The 22,825-nt window shown below is 40.2% G+C and overlaps 1 protein-coding gene across 3 annotated transcripts in view; it reads left to right on the top strand.

Moving 5' to 3' along the window:
- Positions 1-22,825, top strand: part of adamts3 (ADAM metallopeptidase with thrombospondin type 1 motif, 3) — a 164,971-nt gene that overhangs the window by 23,927 nt on the left and 118,219 nt on the right. For all 3 annotated transcript variants that reach the window (XM_079871578.1, XM_079871577.1, XM_079871576.1), the window contains exon 4: positions 8,661-8,817. In XM_079871578.1, coding sequence (XP_079727704.1) covers positions 8,661-8,817 — 157 coding nt within the window. The remainder of the gene's footprint in view (positions 1-8,660; positions 8,818-22,825) is intronic.

Below are 22,825 nucleotides of genomic sequence, written 5' to 3'. Positions count from 1 at the left end.
TTAGTCTTTTATGTTCCAACCAGAATCAGAGAAGAAGTGACAACATGTAGACAACCTTTCTGAATGGCTAGTTGATGAATGTATGTAGCTTATGTGTAGTTATCTTCTAGTCATATTCTGTCATGATAATCTATAAATTGTGTTCCCGGGGGCGAAGTTTATGTAAATTTTAGGGTTAGTGATGTCACTAACCCGAGAGGAATGTTGTGTAGTCCCTACCAGCTGTTTGTTGTAGTCCTTAAAAAGCTATTTCTTTAAAAGAAAATATCTCCCTTTGCTTTGAACTTTGAGCGTTGTGACTTTGCAGATGTTGTTTATGCTCAAACAGCAACATTACACACTAACTAAAGTTAAAAAAGTGAAATCATAATCAACCACCCCTTTTAAATATGGGTAAAACACCTGTAAAAAATAAATACAGAAAATTTGTTCATATTAACACAGTACATTGTGCCCTATTTTTATGGAGTTTCTTAGTGCATAAAGTTTTTTTTTCTTCAATTATTCAAAATACCAAAACTCTCTTTCTATTAGATAGAGTATTTAAAGGGGTCATATGCATTTTAATTTTTTCCTTTTCATTTAGGGTGTATACTGTATGTATCTATTTATACATGTATACGGTCTGCAAAGTTACGAAGCTCAGTGTCCCACAAATATTTTATTCTATCTAACAGAGGATACTACTCCATGACCTGTCTAAAACACCTAAATATTATTTTCGGAAATATCTTTGTCACAATGTGAAATATTTGCATAATGCCCGCTCAAACGCAAATGCAAAGAAAGAAGATGAGGCTTCAGTGAATTGTAGTGTTGACGTTGTGTTTAGATGCGTAAGCAAAACCCCTTTGTTTAGCCATCCAAAAATGGATGAAATTAGGAACCAATGGCTAAAATGTATTTATAACTCTATTCCTGAGCAGTACAACCCTAAAGTTAGATTGTGTACAATGCATTTTATGGAGGACAGCTTTCTGAACCTGCGAGAGTACAACGCCAGCTATACATTTCAGTATGTTTTTTTAACTGTATTTTATGTTGTTACATTAGGACATAAAGTTGTTATAGTGAAAAAGACAAATTAAACTATTTTAACCTTTCTGAAAAATAAGAGAGTTACAAAATAAAAATTTATCAAAATGTTTTGCTCAAGTCGATTCCAGTCTATCTGCTTGATCATCCGCATTTTCAGAATCTGACTCGGGCTCGAACTGATATGTTAATAGCGACAACATTAAATTGTGTGTTTACAATTTATTTAGAAGCCATGGAAGCTTAAGCTCACAATTATGGTAAGGGGCGTTACATTTCCGACACACACTTGAGCTGTTTGGCCAATCACAATTCACTGGGTCAAGTGGCCAGTCAGATAACTCTGGGCTTTTCAGAAGGAGGGGCTTTGTAGAAATCGGCGCATTTCAGACAGACTGGGAATAGAGATACTGCATTAATGTACAGTATGTGAAAAATGATGTGTTTTTAAAGCATGTTAACCTATTCCATTTCACCCATTAAACAAAATAATGAACTTTTAAAGCAGCATCATGACACCTTTAAATAACCCCTACTTTGTTAGTTTCTGAACAATTTTGTGTAATAAATAAAACACACAATGCAGTAATATACATTTGGTGAAAATTGTGAGGTTTTTTTGCCCTTTTCATATCATTACATTATTATATTTATTATAGTTATATAATCAGTGTTCCAATTTGAATTTTAAGTTTTCTTTTTCATTTTATGTGATCATTTTTATATATTTTTAATAATTTTAATGTGATAAAGATTTCTCACAATACCACACCTTTTAGTTTTCATTAGATATTTCCATATTTTCAGGATTAAATTATCCCCATTTTGTTGATTTTTAATACATTTGTGTTTCAGACTCATTAAGTCTGATCTGTTTGGTCAGGGGAAATCTGATTAGTTTATTGAGTTTTGCAGGAAAACCAAGTTCCCTTTCGAGGAATCTCGAACTGCGTCGATGACGACACTTTGGGGAATGCCCTTAGCGTAATGCATCTGAAGTATGAATTAAACTATCCAATCCTGATTGGTGCTGCGTCATGACGTAACATGTGACGGCATATACGGAAGCTACAAAGGGACGCCGGCACACAACAGAGTTAGTTTTTTGCTCTTCAGCAAGCACTCTGTGTCAAACTGTCTGTCCTATTTGGTGTTGTTTGTCCCGTAAGAACTTCAAATAAAGGTCTGCATTGCCATATAGAATCTAGTGGCTTGGATCTCACGTTTGCCGAGGCAGCGCGTAGATTACGGGTCTACTTTGCAATAAAGATTCTGTGGCTGGGATCTTGTGTTTGCCGAGGCAGAGCGTAGATTAAAGGTCTGCATTGCAATATAAAATCTAGTGGCTCGGATCTCGCATTTGCCGAGGCAGTGCAAAGATTACGGGTCTACTCTGCAATAAAGATTCTGTGACTGGAATTTCGCATTGCCGAGGCAGCGCGTAAATTAAAGGTCTGCATTGCAATATAGAATCTAGTGGCTCGGATCTCGTGTTTGCAGAGGCAGCGCGTAGATTACGGGTCTACTCTGCAATAAGATTCTGTGTGGGTGCCAGGCATGAACAGTCAACTCCTGAGGGTGCTGGCTATGTTCATTGAGAAATATCTCGACACGCACAGCCGTGCGTTTTCGGGTGTTTCAGCCTCGCGCTCGTTGACTTTCTTCTCGAGAGATGAAAGCCAAATATATTGTGAATGACTCGAATCTCACGTTTGCAGAGGCAGCGTTTAGATTACGAGACCGTATAAGTAAATATTAAAACAGTATTGTCTGGTGATTATGGCTGCATTTAATTCTAAGAAATTAAAATGATGGAATATTATCTGACTTTAAGAAGTTATATATTTTAATTCAGCCTACCATTCAGACTGTGTTTCACTTATCCAGTGTTTATGCCTGCATTTAATTCTGAGGAATTAAAATGATGAGCACCGAATGCACGCTTGTCACAGAACGCTCTACAACGCCTCCCTCTGGCATCATTCGATCCCTCTCTCCTGACTATTAGGACTTCATCTACCCTCTCTGCACTCATCTCCATCCAGCCCTGCCATATTCCCTGATTATCTTCAGTATTATCACCTGTTCCTCATCATCTTCCCTTTATATGGACTGCTCACTCTGTTGTTCTTTGTGAAGTATTGATTTGCCAACCTGTCTATGCCGCACGTTCCTGTTATCTCTGAAACTTGATCTCTGACCTGGACTTTGTAATTATATCACGAACCTCCGCTGCCTACCCTGACCTTTTGCCTGTGTTTCACTCTGATTATTGGACTGCCCTCATACTATTCCTGCCTGAGTATATTACTGATGTCTGCCTGAGTTTGAGTCAGCTTACCTCGCTTGTTTCCTGTTTAAATAAACTGCTGCAGATGGATCTAACTGCCTCAGCCTCTACATCACAACGCTGCTCTGTCTGCCCCACAGGTTTGCGGCCAGGCAGTGTTCCGTCCGCACATCGAAAATCGTTTTCGATTTTTCCTTGCCGGTCCTCTGCTTTAGGGTATTGAAAATGAGACGAAAATAGCAGGGCTGCCCCCCCCCCCGTGGAGGGACGAGCGGGAATCGCTCCTCCGCGAAGCCCTCAGGAAATCAATGTTTGTATCCAGCGTCAAGTGCGCTTCGGGACACATCGGTTTCCAGTGAACGCACACTGCTCTGTCTGCCCTACATGCTTGCGGCCAGGCAGTGTTCGCGTCCGCACATCGGAAACTGTTTTCGATTATTCCCTGCTGGTCCTCCGCTTCAGGGGATCGAGAACGAATCTCGAATAATACCCAAAATCAGTCTTGAGAGACTGGTTCCCTTAGTAGAATATGTCAAAACATGGCAAGACCTGCCAAATATTTCTCCTTGGGTCCTGCGCACAATAGAGAAGGGTTACAGGTTGCAGTTCGATCCCGCCAACCGAAATTCAGCAGGGTGGTGTGGACTGCAGGTGACCCAGTGCAGGGTCACATTGGAACAGGAAGTAAACTCCCTGCTGGTAAAGGAGGCCATAGAGCGTGTTCTTCCGCCGGGCAGGGAGTCCGGGTTCTACAGCTGCTACTTCATAGTAGAGGTCTTCACAGTGAACCCGAGACCCGTCGACCCGTCGACCCGGGACCCGACCCGGGACCCGTACTAGTTCGGGTCTATATTTTAAATGATAAGCCGGGTCCGGGTCGGGTCCGAATCTATTACTTCGGGTCCCGGGTCTGTTTAACATTGTGTGTAATACCCGTGCGATCGGAGTCATCAGATCAGACTCGGAGAAAACCCGGTCGTGTTTAGACACTGCTTGTGTTTTTTTGTAACTTGCAACTTGTAAAATTAGGACACTCAAAATAAATTGCGTTAAAAAGAATATTTTGGGTTGATCCAGCTAGCGCGCATGTGCAGTCTCAAACGCGTGTCATCTTTCTATGGCAACCAGTTACCAGAGCAGTGAGGGACCGCCAAACCGCGCTTTAGATTTTACAATATAAATTAACAACCGTCTTGTTTAATCTTAAAGTTTTAGTGGTCAGATTCAGACTCGATGCAGAGCAGAGAGCACGGAGATGATAGCAAATAAATAACGTCAGTGGCCATGGCACTGAACGAGAAATCGTTATTATAGTTCAAAAGGGCAAACAGTCAAAGTTATTATGCGAGTTAACTCGAGTCAGAATGTAAGTTACATGTGCAAAGTTGCATTTGTCATCCGTCACCGTGACATCAAGTGGACTTTTGAAGCTGAAATAATGAGTGGATTAAGCTTGGACTTGGAATAACGAGAGGAATAACATGAATAACTTTCTTGTCGGAGGATTGTAATGCATGATCACAGCCAGTCAGGTACGTTAGAAGTACAAGGAAGGGAGAGGAGACTAACGTTACTACGGCTCCTTAAATTAAGACAAAAAGTTGTATTTTTCGCAACAGGTTTATTGACTTGTAATAGCAGTTTAAGGTGGAATATGTGACAATCGGGTCCAGTCGGGTCTGTGTCTTCCCGGCGGTTTCGGGTCCAGCTTTGAAATAATAGACGGGTCCGGGTCGGGTCCGGTTAGGCATTTCTCGGATCTGCACGAGTCCGGGTCCAGCTTTGGAAATAATAGACGGGTCCGGGTCGGTTCGTTGTAGCACATTACGGGTCTCTTTCGGGTTCGGGCACGAATTTTTGGACCCGTGAAGACCTCTACTTCATAGTTCCCAAGAAGGATGGGGGTTTGCACCAATTTTAGATCTAAGGCACTTGAATCGTTCTCTGAGGAGATTCTGGTTCAAGATGCTCACTATTCCCATCATCATGAGTCAGATCAAATCTGAGGATTGGTTTGTCATGATAGATCTAAGGGACGCATACTTCCACATATCCATCCTTCCATCTCACAGGAAGTTCCTAAGGTTCGCTTTCGGGGGCGAAGCGTTCCAATATTGCGTTCTTCCGTTCGGCCTAGCTCTCTCCCCTCCCACGTTTGCCAATTGCATGGATGCTAAATTATATAGACGACTGGCTTATTATGGGCTAGTCACAAGAGCTGGCAGTTCGGCATCAAGATGTCGTCCTTGCCCACATCCAGAGCCTGGGGTTGAGACAACACAAAAAAAAGCATGTTGGCACCAGCCCAGAGAACCACGTTCCTGGGAGTGTTGTGGGACTCGGTCACGATGCGGGCACAATTGTCTCCCGCACAGATCGAGTCCATCCTTGCCACAGTGACCAGGATAAAGCTAGGCCAAGCCATCACTGTAAAACATTTTCAGAGAGTGTTAGAGCTCATGGTAGCAGCGTCCAGCGCCATTCGATTCGGTCTGCTGCACATGAGGGCCCTGCAGTTGTGGTTGAAAACCAAGGGGTTTTCCCCGAGGGGGAACCCGTTCTGCATGATCAGGGTTACGCGCAGATGCCTTTGTTCCCTATCTATGTGGAAAAAAGCGTGGTTTCAGTTCCAAGGCTCCGTGCTGGGAGCGTCATGTCGCCGGAAAGCCATTTCGACAGACGCCTCCCTGACAGGCTGGGGCTCGGTCATGGATGGTGAGGGTCTGAGGAGCTTCCTCCCATACCTCAGGGGTCACCACGCAGACAATGTGTCGGTGGTCTCCTACTTGATTCATCAGGAGATTCTGAGATTGCGCCCTCTATCCAGATTGGCGTATCAGATCCTCCTGTGGTCCCAGGGGAAACTGTTATCTCTCAGAGCAATGCACATCCCAGGGGACCAGAATCAGAGAGCAGACATCCTGTCGAGGCAGGGGCTGAGGCCCGGGGAATGAAGACTTTAACACCGGTAGTGGAACACCGAGGTGGTGAAGTCGATATGCAAGAGGTTCGGCCCAGTGGTAGTGGATTTGTTCATGTCTCGAGGGACGTCCCACTGTCTACTGTGGTTTTCTCTCAGCCATCCAGCCCCATTGGGGTTGGATGCCATGGTACAGACGTGGCCGAGGCTATGCCTGTGCGCTTTTCTCCTGATTGCTCTGCTCCTGGGAGTTCTGGAGAGGGTCCGTCGAGACGGGGTCAGCCTTCTTCTAGTAGCCCTGTACTGGCCGGCCCAAGTATGGTTTTCAGACATCATAGCACTTCTGGCAGGCCAGCCTTGTCAGATCCTTCTGAGGAGGGACCTGCTTCCTCCACAGGCCGGGGGCTCAATATTCACCCTCGAACAGACCTGTGGAAACTTTGGGCCTGGCCCCTGAGGGGGCTCAGTACCTTGAGGCTGGCCTGGCGGCTGGAGTGTTTGAGACCATACTCAGTTCCAGAGTTCCTTCCACGAGGAGATTGTACGGCCTAAAGTGGAATGTGTTTCCACTTGGTGTAGAGAGCGTGAGGTGGACCCAATTAACTGCCCAGTTGGCTTCAGTGCTGGAGCTCCTCCAAGATCACTTCTCGGATGGTCTTACCACATCCACACTCAAGGTGTACTTGGCTGCCATTGTGGCTTTCCATGCTCCTCTGGGTGATGGGCCTCTGGGGAGACATCAGCTGGACGTACGTTTCCTCCATGGGGCTCGCAGGATGAGACTTGCGGCTCGTAACAGAGTTCCTGAGTGGTTTTCGAAGGGCTGGTTGACTTCTTTCGAACCTCTGGAGTCGGCTGAGGCCAAGAACCTTTCCCTCAAGGTATCTTTTTTATTAGCCATTACTTCTCTGAGGAGAGTAGGAGACCTTCAGGCTCGCTATATCTCATGGGTGCCTGGAGTTTGCTCCAGGCGACATTTAGGCTATCTTGCAACCCAGGCCGGGCTAAGCTAACTCTGTTGTGTGCTGGCGTCCCTTTGTAGCTTCCGTGTATGCCGTCACATGTTACGTCATGACGCAGCACCAATCAGGATTGGATTAGTTTCATTCATACTTCAGATGCGTTACGCTACTCTCGTTCTCTTCTCAGGGAACAGGGGTTATTATCGTAACCCGAGATGCTTTGTTTACAACTGTGTGTAATAATCAGTTTTGTATCCTGAAAGCATTTTTGAATTAAAGATGTCTTTGATTTTGAAACGAATATAGGAGACTGAGAAGAAAGCAGAGATGAGATTCAATCTCCTGATTTTTCACTGATGAATGCATTAAACATTTACAACTTTTTCTGGTGTTTTCAGTTGTTATCGAGGCTTCTAGAAAATATTTGCTTGTAAAGACACACACTGGACTGCTTTTTATCTGAAAAATATATGATTGCTGAACTCTGAGTTGAAGGAATGTTTGGAGGTGAAGCACATGTTCAGTACCTGTACAAATGTTGTGACTTACCATATGTTAGATGAAAATATAAATGTAAATGTAAATGAGGGGATGAGGGTTGAGTGATAAATAGAGCATCTGCTCTCCCAACAAGACCATACGATGTGTTTTGGCAAGGGCCTTGCATTTAGTGGTGAGACTAAAGTCCCTTTCACACATCGCATTGATCCCAGGAAATTGCCGTAAAATTGCTAGAGTGCCTTCTGTGTGAACGTAAACACGTCCCGGGATTGATGCCAGGATGGGGACCTAGTAACATTGCCGGGATCAGTCCCGGAATGCGCCCTGTGTGAACAAAAGTGTCGTAGTGATGACGCATGTGCCATCGCGCGACACTGTTGCTCTTAGAAGGCAGTTTGTATTCGTCATCAACAAAGAAAGAACGAAAAAATTTTTGCAAAATGGAATGATGCAGAGACCAGGGAGCTCCTTACTTTCCGCGCTGAAGCTGAGATCGTTTGCCAGCTTTGTGGAATGGTACGCGATGCATTAGCTGTACATGTTTTCGATGCGTACGTTACGTCACATCCTGACATCACGTGTCTTTACGGGATCTTTACGGGATGTGTGTGAACGCACCCACAGATTCCGGAAAATCACTGGCAGTGTGAATGAACCAAAATCAAACGATCCCGGGACAAATCCTGGGACAGATTATCCATGTTTTTTATGGAATCTCTGTGTGAAAGGGGCTTTATTGTAACCAATGACAGTCATCTACATTTCAGTCACATACATGACAGCCAATGACAGTGAAATACATGAACATATTTAATTTGTACACTGTCAAATCTGGTGTTGTAAATAACAGTAGTTATAGGATAATTCTCTTGAGAGGTCCTTGGTTAGACAGACTTCAATTTTCTGTTAACTTCATTTCTGATAACAATTGGTCTTTTTTTGTCCTCCAAAGGCTGGTATGATTCGTACTGATTCTGATGAGTACTTCATTGAGCCTCTGGAGCGAGGAACACAGGAACACGAGGAGAGAGGAAGAGTGCATGTGGTATATCGAAGGTCTGCAGTATTACAAGCTCCTTCAGACATCTCCTTGGATTACCAGCCGATCCGTACGTATCACTGGTTTATTAAAGTCTTGTGTGCATCTGTTGATTCTAGCCTTGTCCAATTTCCTGTGTATGCCTTGGGCTTAGGGTTTTCCACAGCTTCATGTTGTAGATCATTTAATAATGCTTGATTTGAAACCTCTCTGTGTACACTCTTAAAAATAAAAGTTCCAAAAGTTTTTTTTTTTACATTGCATTGAATGACATAGAAGAACATTTATTGGTTCCCTAACAAACCTTTTCATGAACAGTTCTTAAAAGAACCATTTTTTCTAAGTGTGAAGAACATTTTAATAATCTAAAGAACCTTTTGTGGAATGGAAAGGTTCCATGGACGTTAAAGGTTCTTCAATGAACCATAGATGCCAATAAAGAACTATTTTTAAGAGTGTATTTTTCTCTACCTTTTTAGAGATTCCTCTGTACTTTTATTGTACACTGCTATTGTGACAGTGTTTACCCGAGTGACAGGGGTGGCACACATGTCTATGGTTGCCGACTCGTGCCGCTTTGTCATATTTATGGTTCTTTAGAAACTAGTTACATTTTTTTCTTCAATCAAATATACACTACCTGTGCTAAACTACCGTAAATGGTACATGCTTTTCCCCCTTTTGAATGAATAGTGTTTGTTTGGAGCACATACATTCATTTATATAAAAAAATTAAATAAAATACATATACATATACATATATATATACAGTGCCCTCCACAATTAATGGCACCCCTGGTAAATATGATCAAAACTGGCTGTAAAAAATAAATCTGCATCGTTTATCCTTTTGATCTTTCATTAAAAAAATTAGCAAAATTCTAACCTTTCATTTAAGTAAAAGAATTGAATGTGGGGGGGAAATCACATTATGAAATAAATGTTTTTCTCCAAAACACGTTGGCCACAATTATTGGCACCCTTTTATTAAATACTTTTTGCAATCTCCTTTTGACAAGATACCAGCTCTGAGTCTTCTCCTATAATGCCTGATGAGTTTGGAGAACACCTGACAAGAGATCAGAGACCATTCCCCCATACAGAATCTCTCCAGATCCTTCAGATTCCCAGATCCATGTTTGTGCTTCTTCTCTTCAGTTCAGCCCACTCATCAGGTCAGGGAACTGGGAAGGTCATGGCAGAAGCTTCATTTTGTGCTCCGCAACAAATTTTTGTGTTGATTTTGATGTTTGTTTTGGATCGTTGTCCTGATGGAAGATCCAACCACGGCCCATTATAAGATTTCTAGCAGAAGCCGTCAGGTTTTGATTTTTTATCTGTTGATATTTGATAGAATCCACGATGCCATGTATCTGAACAAGAAGTCCAGGACCTCCAGCAGAAAAATATGCCCACAACATTAAAGATCCAACGGTATATTAAATTGTACACATGGGGTACTTTTTATCCTTGTGTTCACCAAACCCATCTAGTGTGTTTGCTGCCAAAAAGCTATTTTTTTTTGTTTCATCTGACCACAGAACCCTGTGCCGTTTGAAGTTCCAGTCATGTCTGACAATTAAATTTGCTGGAGTTTGTTTCTGGAGGAGCGAGGAGGATTTTTCTTGAAACCCTCCCAAACAACATGTGGGGATGTAGGGTTTTTTTTGAGTTTTTTTTTTTGGCTTTCTAACCCCAAGACTTAACTAATCTCTGAAATTCTCCATCTGTGATCCTTGAAGAGTCTTTGGCCACTCAAACTTTCATCCTCACCGTGTATTAAGACAATATAGACACACGTCCTCTTCCTGGCAGATTCGTAACATCTTTAGTTGATTGGAACTTCTTAATTATTGCCCTGATGTTCAAAATGGGGATTTTCAATTCTTTAGCTATTGTCTTACAGCCACTTTCTATTTTGTGATGGTCAACAATCTTTTGATCCACATCAGAACTATATTCTGTGGTTTTACTCATTGTGATGGATGATTAAGGGGATTTGGCCTTTGTGTTTCCTTATATTTAAACTCCTGTGAAACACGAAGTCATAGCTGGACAGTTTCATGTTCCTAGTCACCCTGGAATATACTTCAGAGATATTTTACTCATAAAAAATTCTAGGGGTGCCAATAATTGTGGCCAACGTGTTTTGGAGAAAAACATTTATTTCATAATGTGATTTCCCCCCACTTTCAATTCTTTAACTTCAATGAAAGGTTAGAATTTTGCACATTTTTTGAATGAAAGATCAAAAGGATAAACGATGCAGATTTATTTTTTACAGCCAGTTTTGATCATATTTACCAGGGGTGCCATTAATTGTGGAGGGCACTGTATATCTATCTATCTATCTATCTATCTATCTATCTATCTATCTATCTATCTATCTATCTATCTATCTATCTATCTATCTATCTATCTATATATATATATATATATACAGTGAGGAAAATAAGTATTTGAACGCCCTGCTATTTTGCAAGTTCTCCCACTTAGAAATCATGGAGGGGTCTGAAATTGTCATCGTAGGTGCATGTCCACTGTGAGAGACGTAATCTAAAAAAAAAAATCCAGAAATCACAATGTATGATTTTTTAACTATTTATTTGTATGATACAGCTAACACCTGAGAAAATCAATGTTAATATTTGGTACAGTAGCCTTTGTTTGCAATTACAGAGGTCAAATGTTTCCTGTAGTTTTTCACCAGGTTTGCACACACTGCAGGAGGGATTTTGGCCCACTCCTCCACACAGATCTTCTCTAGATCAGTCAGGTTTCTGGGCTGTCGCTGAGAAACACGGAGTTTGAGCTCCCTCCAAAGATTCTCTATTGGGTTTAGGTCTGGAGACTGGCTAGGCCACGCCAGAACTTTGATATGCTTCTTACAGAGCCACTCCTTGGTTATCCTGGCTGTGTGCTTCGGGTCATTGTCATGTTGGAAGACCCAGCCTCGACCCATCTTCAATGCTCTAACTGAGGGAAGGAGGTTGTTCCCCAAAATCTCGCAATACATGGCCCGGTCATCCTCTCCTTAATACAGTGCAGTCGCCCTGTCCCATGTGCAGAAAAACACCCCCAAAGCATGATGCTACCACCCCCATGCTTCACAGTAGGGATGGTGTTCTTGGGATGGTACTCATCATTCTTCTTCCTCCAAACACGTTTAGTGGAATTATGACCAAAAAGTTCTATTTTGGTCTCATCTGACCACATGACTTTCTCCCATGACTCCTCTGGATCATCCAAATGGTCATTGGCAAACTTAAGACGGGCCTTGACATGTGCTGGTTTAAGCAGGGGAACCTTCCGTGCCATGCATGATTTCAAACCATGACGTCTTAGTGTATTACCAACAGTAACCTTGGAAACGGTGGTCCCAGCTCTTTTCAGGTCATTGACCAGCTCCTCCCGTGTAGTTCTGGGCTGATTTCTCACCTTTCTTAGGATCATTGAGACCCCACGAGGTGAGATCTTGCATGGAGCCCCAGTCCGAGGGAGATTGACCGTCATGTTTAGCTTCTTCCATTTTCTAATGATTTCTCCAACAGTGGACCTTTTTTCACCAAGCTGCTTGGCAATTTCCCCGTAGCCCTTTCCAGCCTTGTGGAGGTGTACAATTTTGTCTCTAGTGTCTTTGGACAGCTCTTTGGTCTTGGCCATGTTAGTAGTTGGATTCTTACTGATTGTATGGGGTGGACAGGTGTCTTTATGCAGCTAACGACCTCAAACAGGTGCATCTAATTTAGGATAATAAATGGAGTGGAGGTGGACATTTTAAAGGCAGACTAACAGGTCTTTGAGGGTCAGTGCCCGGTTGCATAAAGCACCTTAAGTGTAATTTTCCCTTAAGTTCGCCCTTATGTTTCCCTTAAACCTAAGGGTGTTGCAGAAAAAAACCCTTAAGTGTTACTTAAGGGTTTCTTTAAGTGAAACGTCATAAACACTTAGAATTTCCCTTAAATGCTGTTTTTTCACTTAAATAATCCCTTAAAAAGCGATAAGTGTTGCATAAAACCCCTTAACGGTCATTTCCCTAAGTATAACAAGGTTTGGAAATCGTAACCTTAAGAGTAACGCGGACAAAAATAAGACGACATGGCTGAATTTATGGAACCAGCTTAAGATCATTATGTGCCAATAAGAATTTTTAGGGATAGGGAGAACCATTTGGACCATTTTAGCGATGAAAAATTGTTGCAAGAATACCGATTTGATCGACGCGCAATATTTGCGCAATACATCGCTAACAAACTAGAGAGCGACCTTGACCATGTCACACATCGCAACCACTCTTTACCTGCGGTGTTACAACTGCTTATAGCACTGCGTTTTTTTGCAACTGGGAGTTTTCAGTAGTGGGATACGTTTTACACGTGCATAAATCGGCTACCATTAAATAAATATAGGCTACAATTAGTGTGTATCGGATTTTCAGGTGATATTCTCAATTCATTCAGTTAACGGACGCTCTGAGGACGTAAAGTGTTCAGACTGCAGACTTATAGCAACGATTATATTTAATTGTACAGTACAGTCATAACATAACGTACAGACATTATCTTAATTCCATAATGTCCTTAAACATAACAATATTGCTGGCCATAAACTGAGAAAGTGCGCGTCTGGTGTGTGATACAGTTGTCCTAGACGCGACACGGCGTGTTAGTGTTTTGCGTATCTATGGCAACAACAGACTTTTATAACGTGAATCCAGGATCGCTGTCGTGAAACACTTAAATGTTTCCCTTACCTAAGAGAACCGTTTAAGAGATTATATGCAACACCCTTAAGTTATTCTCTTAGGTAAGGGGAAATCGCCCCTTAAGTATCATACTTAAGGGACAAACTTAAGGTGCTTTATGCAACCGGGCACAGAATTCTAGCTGATAGACAGGTGTTCAAATACTTATTTGCAGCTGTATCATACAAATAATTTTTTTTTTTTAGATTATGTCTCTCACAGTGGACATGCACCTACGATGACAATTTCAGACCCCTCCATGATTTCCAAGTGGGAGAACTTGCAAAATAGCAGGGTGTTCAAATACTTATTTTCCTCACTGTATATATATGTATATATATATATATATATATATATATATATATATATATATATATTATATTGCCTTTGCTCAAATGAAATCAAATGCATTGTGGTACTTTTTAGAAATGGCTTACTAAAGCATGCCAGAAACTCTGAAGTCAGACATTCTTTGTAGGTGGGCCAGCCCATTATTGCTTAACAGCATCTTCCCAACCAGATCACATAAACCTTTTTACAAACCGCCATCAGGGCGTGTGAATGACTGACAGCACTTTCAATTCACAGGCAACTTTTTTTTGTTGAAGTAATTTTATAATCACGTTCAAACAGTGGGAAACTCTGGGAAGTCAAGCCCTTTGTGCGGTCACGACCTTTCGAGATTTCCTCTCAATTCAGTCACTTCTAAAGAGTCAAGTGCTTGTGTGGTTGAAGCGGTTGCCATGGTGATGTGATGGCATTCCATTGTCCCAGGTGGGAAACATGCCGTAGGCAGAGATGATTACGCTCTCGCTCCTGTTGCTTAGATAGCCACAGTGTGCTGCTTATATGAGGAAAATTCTTCTCTGTTTGGCCAGCAGACCTTGAAGTTATTGTCACTATCAAACCTATTGTGACTTTTAATGTACTACTTTTAAAACCTAACCAATGTTTAGCCGTATTTGAATTACATAAAAGATGCAAGATCCATTTATATGGACAAAGCTCTCTCAAGGTAATAAAGGGATAGATCACTCAAAGATGAAAACTCATTTACTCACCTTCAAGTTGTTCCAACCCTGTATGGTTTTCTTTCTTTTGCTGAACACAAAAGAAGATATTTTGAATAACATGAGTAACCAAACAGTTGATGCGCCCCATTGCCTTCCATAGTGGAAGTTAATGGGTCCCATCAACTGTTTGGTTACTGACATTCTTCAAAATATCTTCTTTTGTGTTCAGCAGAAGAAATAAATTCATAAAATAAATGTCCAGTTTGAAACAACTTGAGGGTGAGTAAATGATGACAGAATTTTAATAATTTTGATTTTTTTGGATGAACTATCCTTTTAAGCTAAGTTGCTTGTCCAAATTATGGGAATATCTCTATTTTTAACATAGTATCATCTTTATGATGGCTGGTCTCATGAGTATCAAAAATACAATGATCTAAAGAAACTCAATTGCATGCCTCATTCAGCTGTCTTTCTAAAACATCTCCACTGAGCTCATTCAAACTGTGGCCGGGTAGCAAGCTGTGTAGTTCTAAGAGAAAGTTAACGTCACTTTGCTGCTTAACCTTACGTTATGTGTTATTTTAACTCCTGTCTGGTACACAGGTAAGCTGCTTACTCTCCTGACCAAAGAGAAGTTCTCCTTCCTAAGTGAACGTGTCTTGAGCTCTAAGAAAAGACCAAAGCGTCTATCAGGTTACATTTGCAAGTGTGCAAGTGTCTGTCCTGTAGCTCAAACAGTATAGCATGGTGACGGCAACACCAAGGTTATAGGTTTGATTCTGTGTCTTGAATATCATATACAGTAACTTGCTTTGGATAAAATGTAAGTGGGTTTGTTGCACACTAGGTAACACACAAGTTGCTTCTATTTTTTTTTTTTTTTTTTTTGGACATGTAAGGGAATGAAAATTGTGTAGACAGCTCTCAAAAAACTCACTAGAATCAGTGTAATTAACATAAAACTATCATGCTGATCCATGTTGATAGATGGCTGTGCAGCGTCTAACACCATTGTGGTTTTTGTGATTTTACTGACTTGGATCTTTGAATCTCATTCAGCAAAAGGAATGAATCTTTATTCAAGTAATTTTTTTTATTTTAGCATAATTATTACATTTTCAATAGCCAGATTCCCCAAAAAAGTCACATACACAAACTTTGATCATATTCGATCAAATATTAATATTATTATACGAGACATGGATATGATTAATTCAGAGTCTTCTGGTCCAAGTCATTCCTTGTCATATGGCAGCTGCATATAGGCTGTACAAGATTGTGCAAGAAACAGAAATGATTAGCTCACCAGAATCTTCTGGTCAGAGTCGTTTTTTTGTCATTTGACGGCTTAAATCGGCTCTGTACAGGAAACGGACAGAAATGGACTGTGTTTCTCAAAAGCTCTGTAGGCTATAGAAATTTACACCGATGGTCTCAAACAACTTAGCTCACAATGCTTTTGAGAAACGTAGCCATGATTAGTTCACTTTTCCTAGGCTGAATCCAAAATCGCCCCCTATACCCTCAAATATGACATCATTTAAGGGGACAGCCATTTGTAGTGGTGTCCGAAACCATAGTGGACGTTATTGAGTGCACTCATTGAATCCCACATTACACCACAATAACGAGTGTACAGCTGATGTACGCTCAATGGCTGTCCAAATTCGCTAACTCGTTTTCATTCATTCCTTCAGGTGAACTGTATTTGTGGACTAATGTAGGGAAATAGTGATTGAGGGTTTAGGGGGTCATTTCGGATTCAGCCCTAGAGTCTCTCCTCTGGTCCAAGTTGTTCATTTGTCATGTGACTTCTACTCATCTCTGTATTTATTTACAAATTATCATATTATTATCAAAAGATGTGTGTAATAAACAGTTTTTATAAAGAGTTTTTTTTATAAACTAATTTCTGTATCCAGTAAAGAATATATGAAGAGTTCAGATGCAAAAGCCTCTAAGTGCCATCTGAAATTTTCTTCTAGAATGATCATTTTTATAAAGCTTGTATATTTAAGTTCAGTAATTTCACTTAAATGACAATTAATAGGTAATTTGCATTGCCATTTAAGTGAAATTATTGAACTTAAATATACAAGATTTATAAATATGATCATTCTAGAAGAAAATTTCAGATGGCACTTAGAGGCTTTTGCATCTGAACTCTTCATATGTTGCGTGACAAATGAACAAAAGAGACTCGGACTGGACAAAAGACCCGGGAGGTGAATTAATTCATAATTTATTCCGGAGCCTATGTGGCTGTCACTTGAAGGAAGGAACGACTCGGACCTGAAGACTAATCAATTCTGTTTCCTGTACAGAGCCTATGCGCTTTCCACATTAGTTACAAATGAAATGGCTAACACAAAATTAACGAATCGCTCTCTGAGACAACTCGTTATTCCCTAGTCAAATAAAAGATTTGTTTGAAATGGACAAATCGTTCATGATCCATCACTAGTATCTGCTAACACTAGCTAAACCACTACTGACTGCAGATTTTTATTAAATTTACTGGTGTTTTAATGATGAACTTTGAATGTTTGATGATGCCAAAGGTAATCTAAATGTAAAATCAAGTAAATAGGCATGCACAACTTTTGTTTATATCCAGGGGTCCGTTCTTTGTACGTTGCTTAAAACATCCAAGATCAAATGAGACATCCAAGATGATATCATCGTGCTAATCATGATCTGGCTAATTAGGTTCTTCGAACACACTTGCCGGATATGATTAGTATAGCTGGATTGAGTTATCTGAGATAATTGCGCGTTCATGCGAAGTTTAAAAGGGATATGTATCGATAGTAGAAACATTGATCAGCAACGCTGCTATTGGCTGTTCAGCGTGACCAAAGAGCGCGCACAGTTTTTCTCCTCAGCAGAGCAAGAACTAATAGTCGAAGTTTATTCGGAATTTTAATGTTTAATCAAAACGCCAGGGAACACCTCAAAGTCTGCAAAAGCCAGGAGAGAGGGCTGGCAAAAAGTAGCAGACAATTTAAATCCGTTAGAAGTGGCCATGTTAGATGTTTTTTATCACTTATTAGCCTATATTTTTGTATTTTAATAATTGCATAATTACTTTGTTCATTGTAATGTCAGAGTCACCATACTAGAACATGGGAACAAATAAAAGTGAAGTACAAAAATATTCTACATAATGGTAATTTTTAGTTATATAGTCTCTTTTATAAAAGGCACTGTTAAATAAATGGTTGTCTGATTATAAAAGCAACCAAGAAAAAGGATGAGAAAAAAAAGAAAGAAAAGATCTTAGTAGCCTACACTGTAAAATCATTTTTGCTGCATTAAATTAAGGCCGTATAGTCATTTCAACTGTTAAATCTTGAGTAATGATGAATTGCTTTGACTTGTGAAAGTGAAAACTGATAAACCTATGTTAATGTAAAAATATTTTGCCATGAGTTATTGATCACATTTTTCCCGAGTGTAGTTCATTGTAATGACATTGTGTTTTCCTCTTTTGTGCACTTTTACATAATACACACTTGTATCTGTTCCCAAGAAAGTGGTGGCTGAAATATGTGCAGTAAGTGGACATTTTCTAACTTTCCAAAGGAAAGAAAGTATAAGACTTTGTAATGTCCATTTGTTTCCATTACACTGGACAGTGAATAAACTCTCTCAGATAACTGTCATATGGAGGAACTAACCTACCTGCAAGTGCATAAATAACTTTACTTAATTTATACTTGTATGCTTTATGGCTGCAATATAAGTTGCAGGATTCCACATCTACAGAAAGGCCTAAGAGTCTGCACAGACAGAGGAGATAGGCCTACAGGTGGGCAGTGTATAGACAACTTTTCCTTTTTATTTGTTGCATGAGGCATGTGTCTAATTTCTCTTGTTGCAGGCACTTGACCACTGGCTTTTCTTTACAAAGAACAATTGAAATAAAACTCAAGGAACTAAGCATATTTGTCTTTTATAAAACATTTAATGAAAAGTGTTTTTTTTTTTTTTTTTTTTTTTTTTTTGGGCAATGTTGTGTAATATGGCACATGCAACAATGTCACAGGCCCTGTCAGGTGTGCAACCCTCAGACTTTTCAGACACTGAAATCTTCCCTTTAGTTAGCCAAAGTTCATTTCATTGTGTGCCCTTGTCCTGGCTAGAGCTGCATAGTAACTGGTTTGGGTCAGGGAAGGGAATGGGGTCATAAAACACCTGTCTGCAGGCAGGAACATGTTATAATCACCTATGGAAAAAAATGCAGTTCTGTTAGGATCAGCATAAGTGTATGTAATACAGTGATCTTGATATTTAATTGTGGAACTTTCCTTACCACTTTCAAATAATATGCATAAATGTGAATCTCTGAAAATGCTTAAGTCATGTACAGATCCTGGCCATTTTGCTTTCACATTTGTGATATGGAAGATTTTAGTCAACTGCCTTTTTTAAATTTGATATAATATTACTAATCTGGAATATTAAGAATCACAACAGTAACTGGGCTGCACATTTACATTGTGAACCCCCTTTCTGTTCACATAATCCCCTTCATTGAGGCCTTGATGGCAGTCTATGGTAGCTTATAGTCTATGGTACCAATCACGTTAGTGAAGCCTGAGTGACATATACTGTAATCGGCATGGTCGTGATTGCATGATCTTCATAAAAAATTATGATAGCCTAAAAAAAAAAAAAAAAAAAAAAAACTGCTTTAAAAAAAACTGCTTTACAACATTGGGTCTTAAGTGGCTTGGAAATGCCACAAAAAAAACTAAAACTGTTTTTTAAACCTAAAAGCGCCAGGAAAACTCCGAATGACATGACAGACAGCACTTTCCATCAAGTTCTCTGCATCTCCAATAGTGTAAAGGAAAGAGCCACTCGCAAATAATCTTAGGGCAACGCAAACAGTTTGTGCTGTAGTTAAAGCCCGACTCCGACAAGTCGAAAATAAATGTGCGTTTCCAACACATTAATAATGTAAACGTCAATCTCACGAGTCACGAGAAAAAATATATCTCTCAGAAAGTGCACTATCGCGCTGCGCTGGACTTCCCGTATCAGCTCCGCTTATGAAGCCGCAGTCTAATCCTGTTTACATGAGATAAGCCTGCTCCAGAGCAGGTTTAAGATTGCGCAACTGTTGCTATGACAGCAAGTCCAGGATGAGCGTCGAAGAACCAAACAATCCAAGATCATGCCAAATCGGCAACAATCAAATCCAGCTAACTGAGTTAGCGACGTACGAAGAACGGGCCCCAGGTGTTTAAGAGCTAGATTTGAACTGTATATCACGCTTACCTCTGCCTACACAATTTAGTCCATAATGAGATTAGCAATGGGCCGTCTCACCCTCAGTGTACATAATTCAGGCCATGCTGTTTTATTCAGTTAAACTCATTCTGTGATGTTGAGCTCTTCTTTAAACAAGCTTGATTGCGAAGGGAAATACGTATATCATCTGAATGATTCTTCTTTTCTAAGCCATACTCTACGAACACAGTTTTGGGTGTGAATAATGGTAGTGTTCCCCAGGGCCACGGAATAAAAAAATATTTTTTGCTTTCATGCAGATAAATATCAGCACACCAAGGACCATATTAAAATTGGCTGGAACAACTCCATTATCTGTTTAACATGGTTACCACACAGCTTTATCAGCATGTCAGTGTGCAGTGGCTGTAATGGATGACACCAAGTCACTTAAATGACACAGCAACAACTTGAAGCACAATTGTCTGATTATAACAGACTTGCCACAGAGTTCTCGCTTGTGATAACAAATCAGAAATTGCCATTATAATCTAGATTCAGTCTCCCTCCGAAGACTGTGAGTCATCCATCTGAATGGTCATGACGTCTGGGGGAACAGATAACATCAGGACATCGATGAGCCCATTTAGTGTAAATTGCAGGCCAGGCTGCTGGACACCTACTTTGTCTTAGTTGCAGTGCATGTTCTGTTTACTCCTTAAGTGATATATCACTGGCTGTAAAGATTGGCTCCAGACCCTGGAGAGATAAGTTTAACCAAAGGGAATAGCAATTATGGTGGTTGACATTCACGGCATACCATGCTGGGTAAGGCACCTATTAGCATGCTGCAGTTGCTAGGCTTTTAATTAAAGATGCAAGATCAAGACCGAAGGAAGGGAGAAAAAGACTGTGGTACCTCTGAGAATCCATATCAGATTGGACTAGAAAGTGTAGAGGTGTAGCACCTTTGGGCTTTTGTCTCCAATCTGACAGTGTCTTCAGGGTTCAATCCAGATTTGGCAAATGGAAAATAGTTGTTTATATTTGAAATGATACCCACTGAGCTTGATGGAATTGGGATTCAAACAACTGAGGAAACTGAAAACACCCACTTAAACACATAATCCCTCCACAATGCACTAGTGCAGGGGTCGGCAATTAACTTTGGCCGCGGGCCAATATTTTTTTTAGCCAGTAGATGGCGGGCCAGCTACACGGAGTAGGCCTATGGATACAAATTAAATACTCTAGTCTAAATGAACTCTGTCTCACCTCCCATTTCAATGTGAATAATAAATTTGTAGCTTACAATATTTTGGCCAATCATGTCTCATTCGCTTACAGTCCGACTTTTGAACTTTATTCCTTTTTTTATTATTATTTATTCGGGACACACACATACACACCTAAGGTTTAAGGAGGTCTGCGCAGGACTGTTTTTTTTTTCCTTCCCGCTCCCACAAGGTTCTATTCAGCAACCGCTTAAATACACTCTGTGTTCACCCGCTTAATTTCCCGACCTGACGGGTCCGCAAAATTTAGATCTCGTTTCCAGAATCTCACATTCAAATGTCTCTAACGGAAAGAGAGAGATTAATTAGCCTATAACAATTATAAATGCTATACAAAAATTGTGTTTGTGTCAATATAAGTATTATTTTAACATTGTACTGTCAGCAGAGAAAAAAATGTCTCAGAAAAAAATGAATGAAATATAAATAGCATAAATTAAATAGGACAAAGCCTATCACTCAAATTTCTAAGCAACATAAATGAAAACCATATTGCCCTACTGACAAATGAAGTAGGCTATTTTCTGCCAAACTATTTCAAACATCCTTACAAAAAAAGAATGTTGTTGACTGACAATGTTTTCAGTACCAATGTGTGTTATACCCGAATAAATAATAATGAAAAAAAGTTCAAAAGTCAGACTGGAAGCGAATGAGACTTACAGGAGAGCATGATTCACACCCTTATTAAAATGGCTGTAATCTGTTACCACAATAGTACTTGATCTGTTTAAAATGATTTCATTGGTATATGTCTGCTAAGGCAGCGGCCCCCAACCTTTTTTGCGCCACGGACCGGTTTAATATCAGACAATATTTTCACGGACCGGCCTTTAAGGTGTGGCGGATAAATACAACAAAATAAAATGAAACGACCGGCATAAAAACTGGGGTATTTTTTAAATATAATAATAAACGTGAATCCAATGTGTAGGCCTACTCGCAACTTTATTAGCAGTGTCCTCGTAACATCGCGCCTAAAGACAACTGAGAAAATCTGAACACAAACAACTCACAACGAACTGGCAAAATTAATGATTATAAATATGTTAAATATAGCAGGAGACATTTTAATTGTTTACTAATAAACCAGTATTTTTATGTCAGTGTCGGCTGGAAAGATGAAGATGACGATGCTGACTCGCGATCTTCGAAGTAGTGAACTCACCATGAGAGAAATGCACATTTCATACGAATTACATAAGCAGAGAACAGTCAGTTTTCTTTCGTTTTGATTTGCTCTGTTTAAAGGTAGCCTACACATTTCAAGCTTTATATATGTCTCAGGTCTGTGAGGCAAGTAGGCTACCTTATCACTGAGTTTCGGTTAAATTATGAGACCAGCTCCAGTTCACGTGCCGGCGCCTCCGTGTCGTGGTTAAATAGGCCTATTTTCTACTATATTTACTTCTTATTTATTAAATCCAGACAATTGGTTGATGAAACATTGATTAAAATTAAGATACAATTAATACAAAATGAAATTAAATTTAAAGACAGGCTTTGTGCTTTCTGCTTGAGGTCCCTGTGAAAGTTTTAAAGCAGTCTTTTAGTGCCACTTTCAGAGCGCTCACGTCCGTAACGGAGAACTATCCCGTCCGTAACATTCTTTTTTTTTTTCTGAAATAAATTTCTAAATAAATGCGACTTATATTCCAGTGCGACTTAGGCTATATATGTTTTTTCTTCTTCATGGCACATTTTTTGACTGATGCGACTTATAGTCCGGAAAATAATTAAGTTATTTATTCTTTCTGTGCGGCCCGGGGGTTGGGGACCCCTGTG

Source organism: Squalius cephalus (genome assembly GCF_949319135.1).
Source record: "Squalius cephalus genome assembly, chromosome: 5".
NCBI lineage: Eukaryota > Metazoa > Chordata > Actinopteri > Cypriniformes > Leuciscidae > Squalius > Squalius cephalus.
This window is presented reverse-complemented; position numbering and strand designations above follow the sequence as displayed.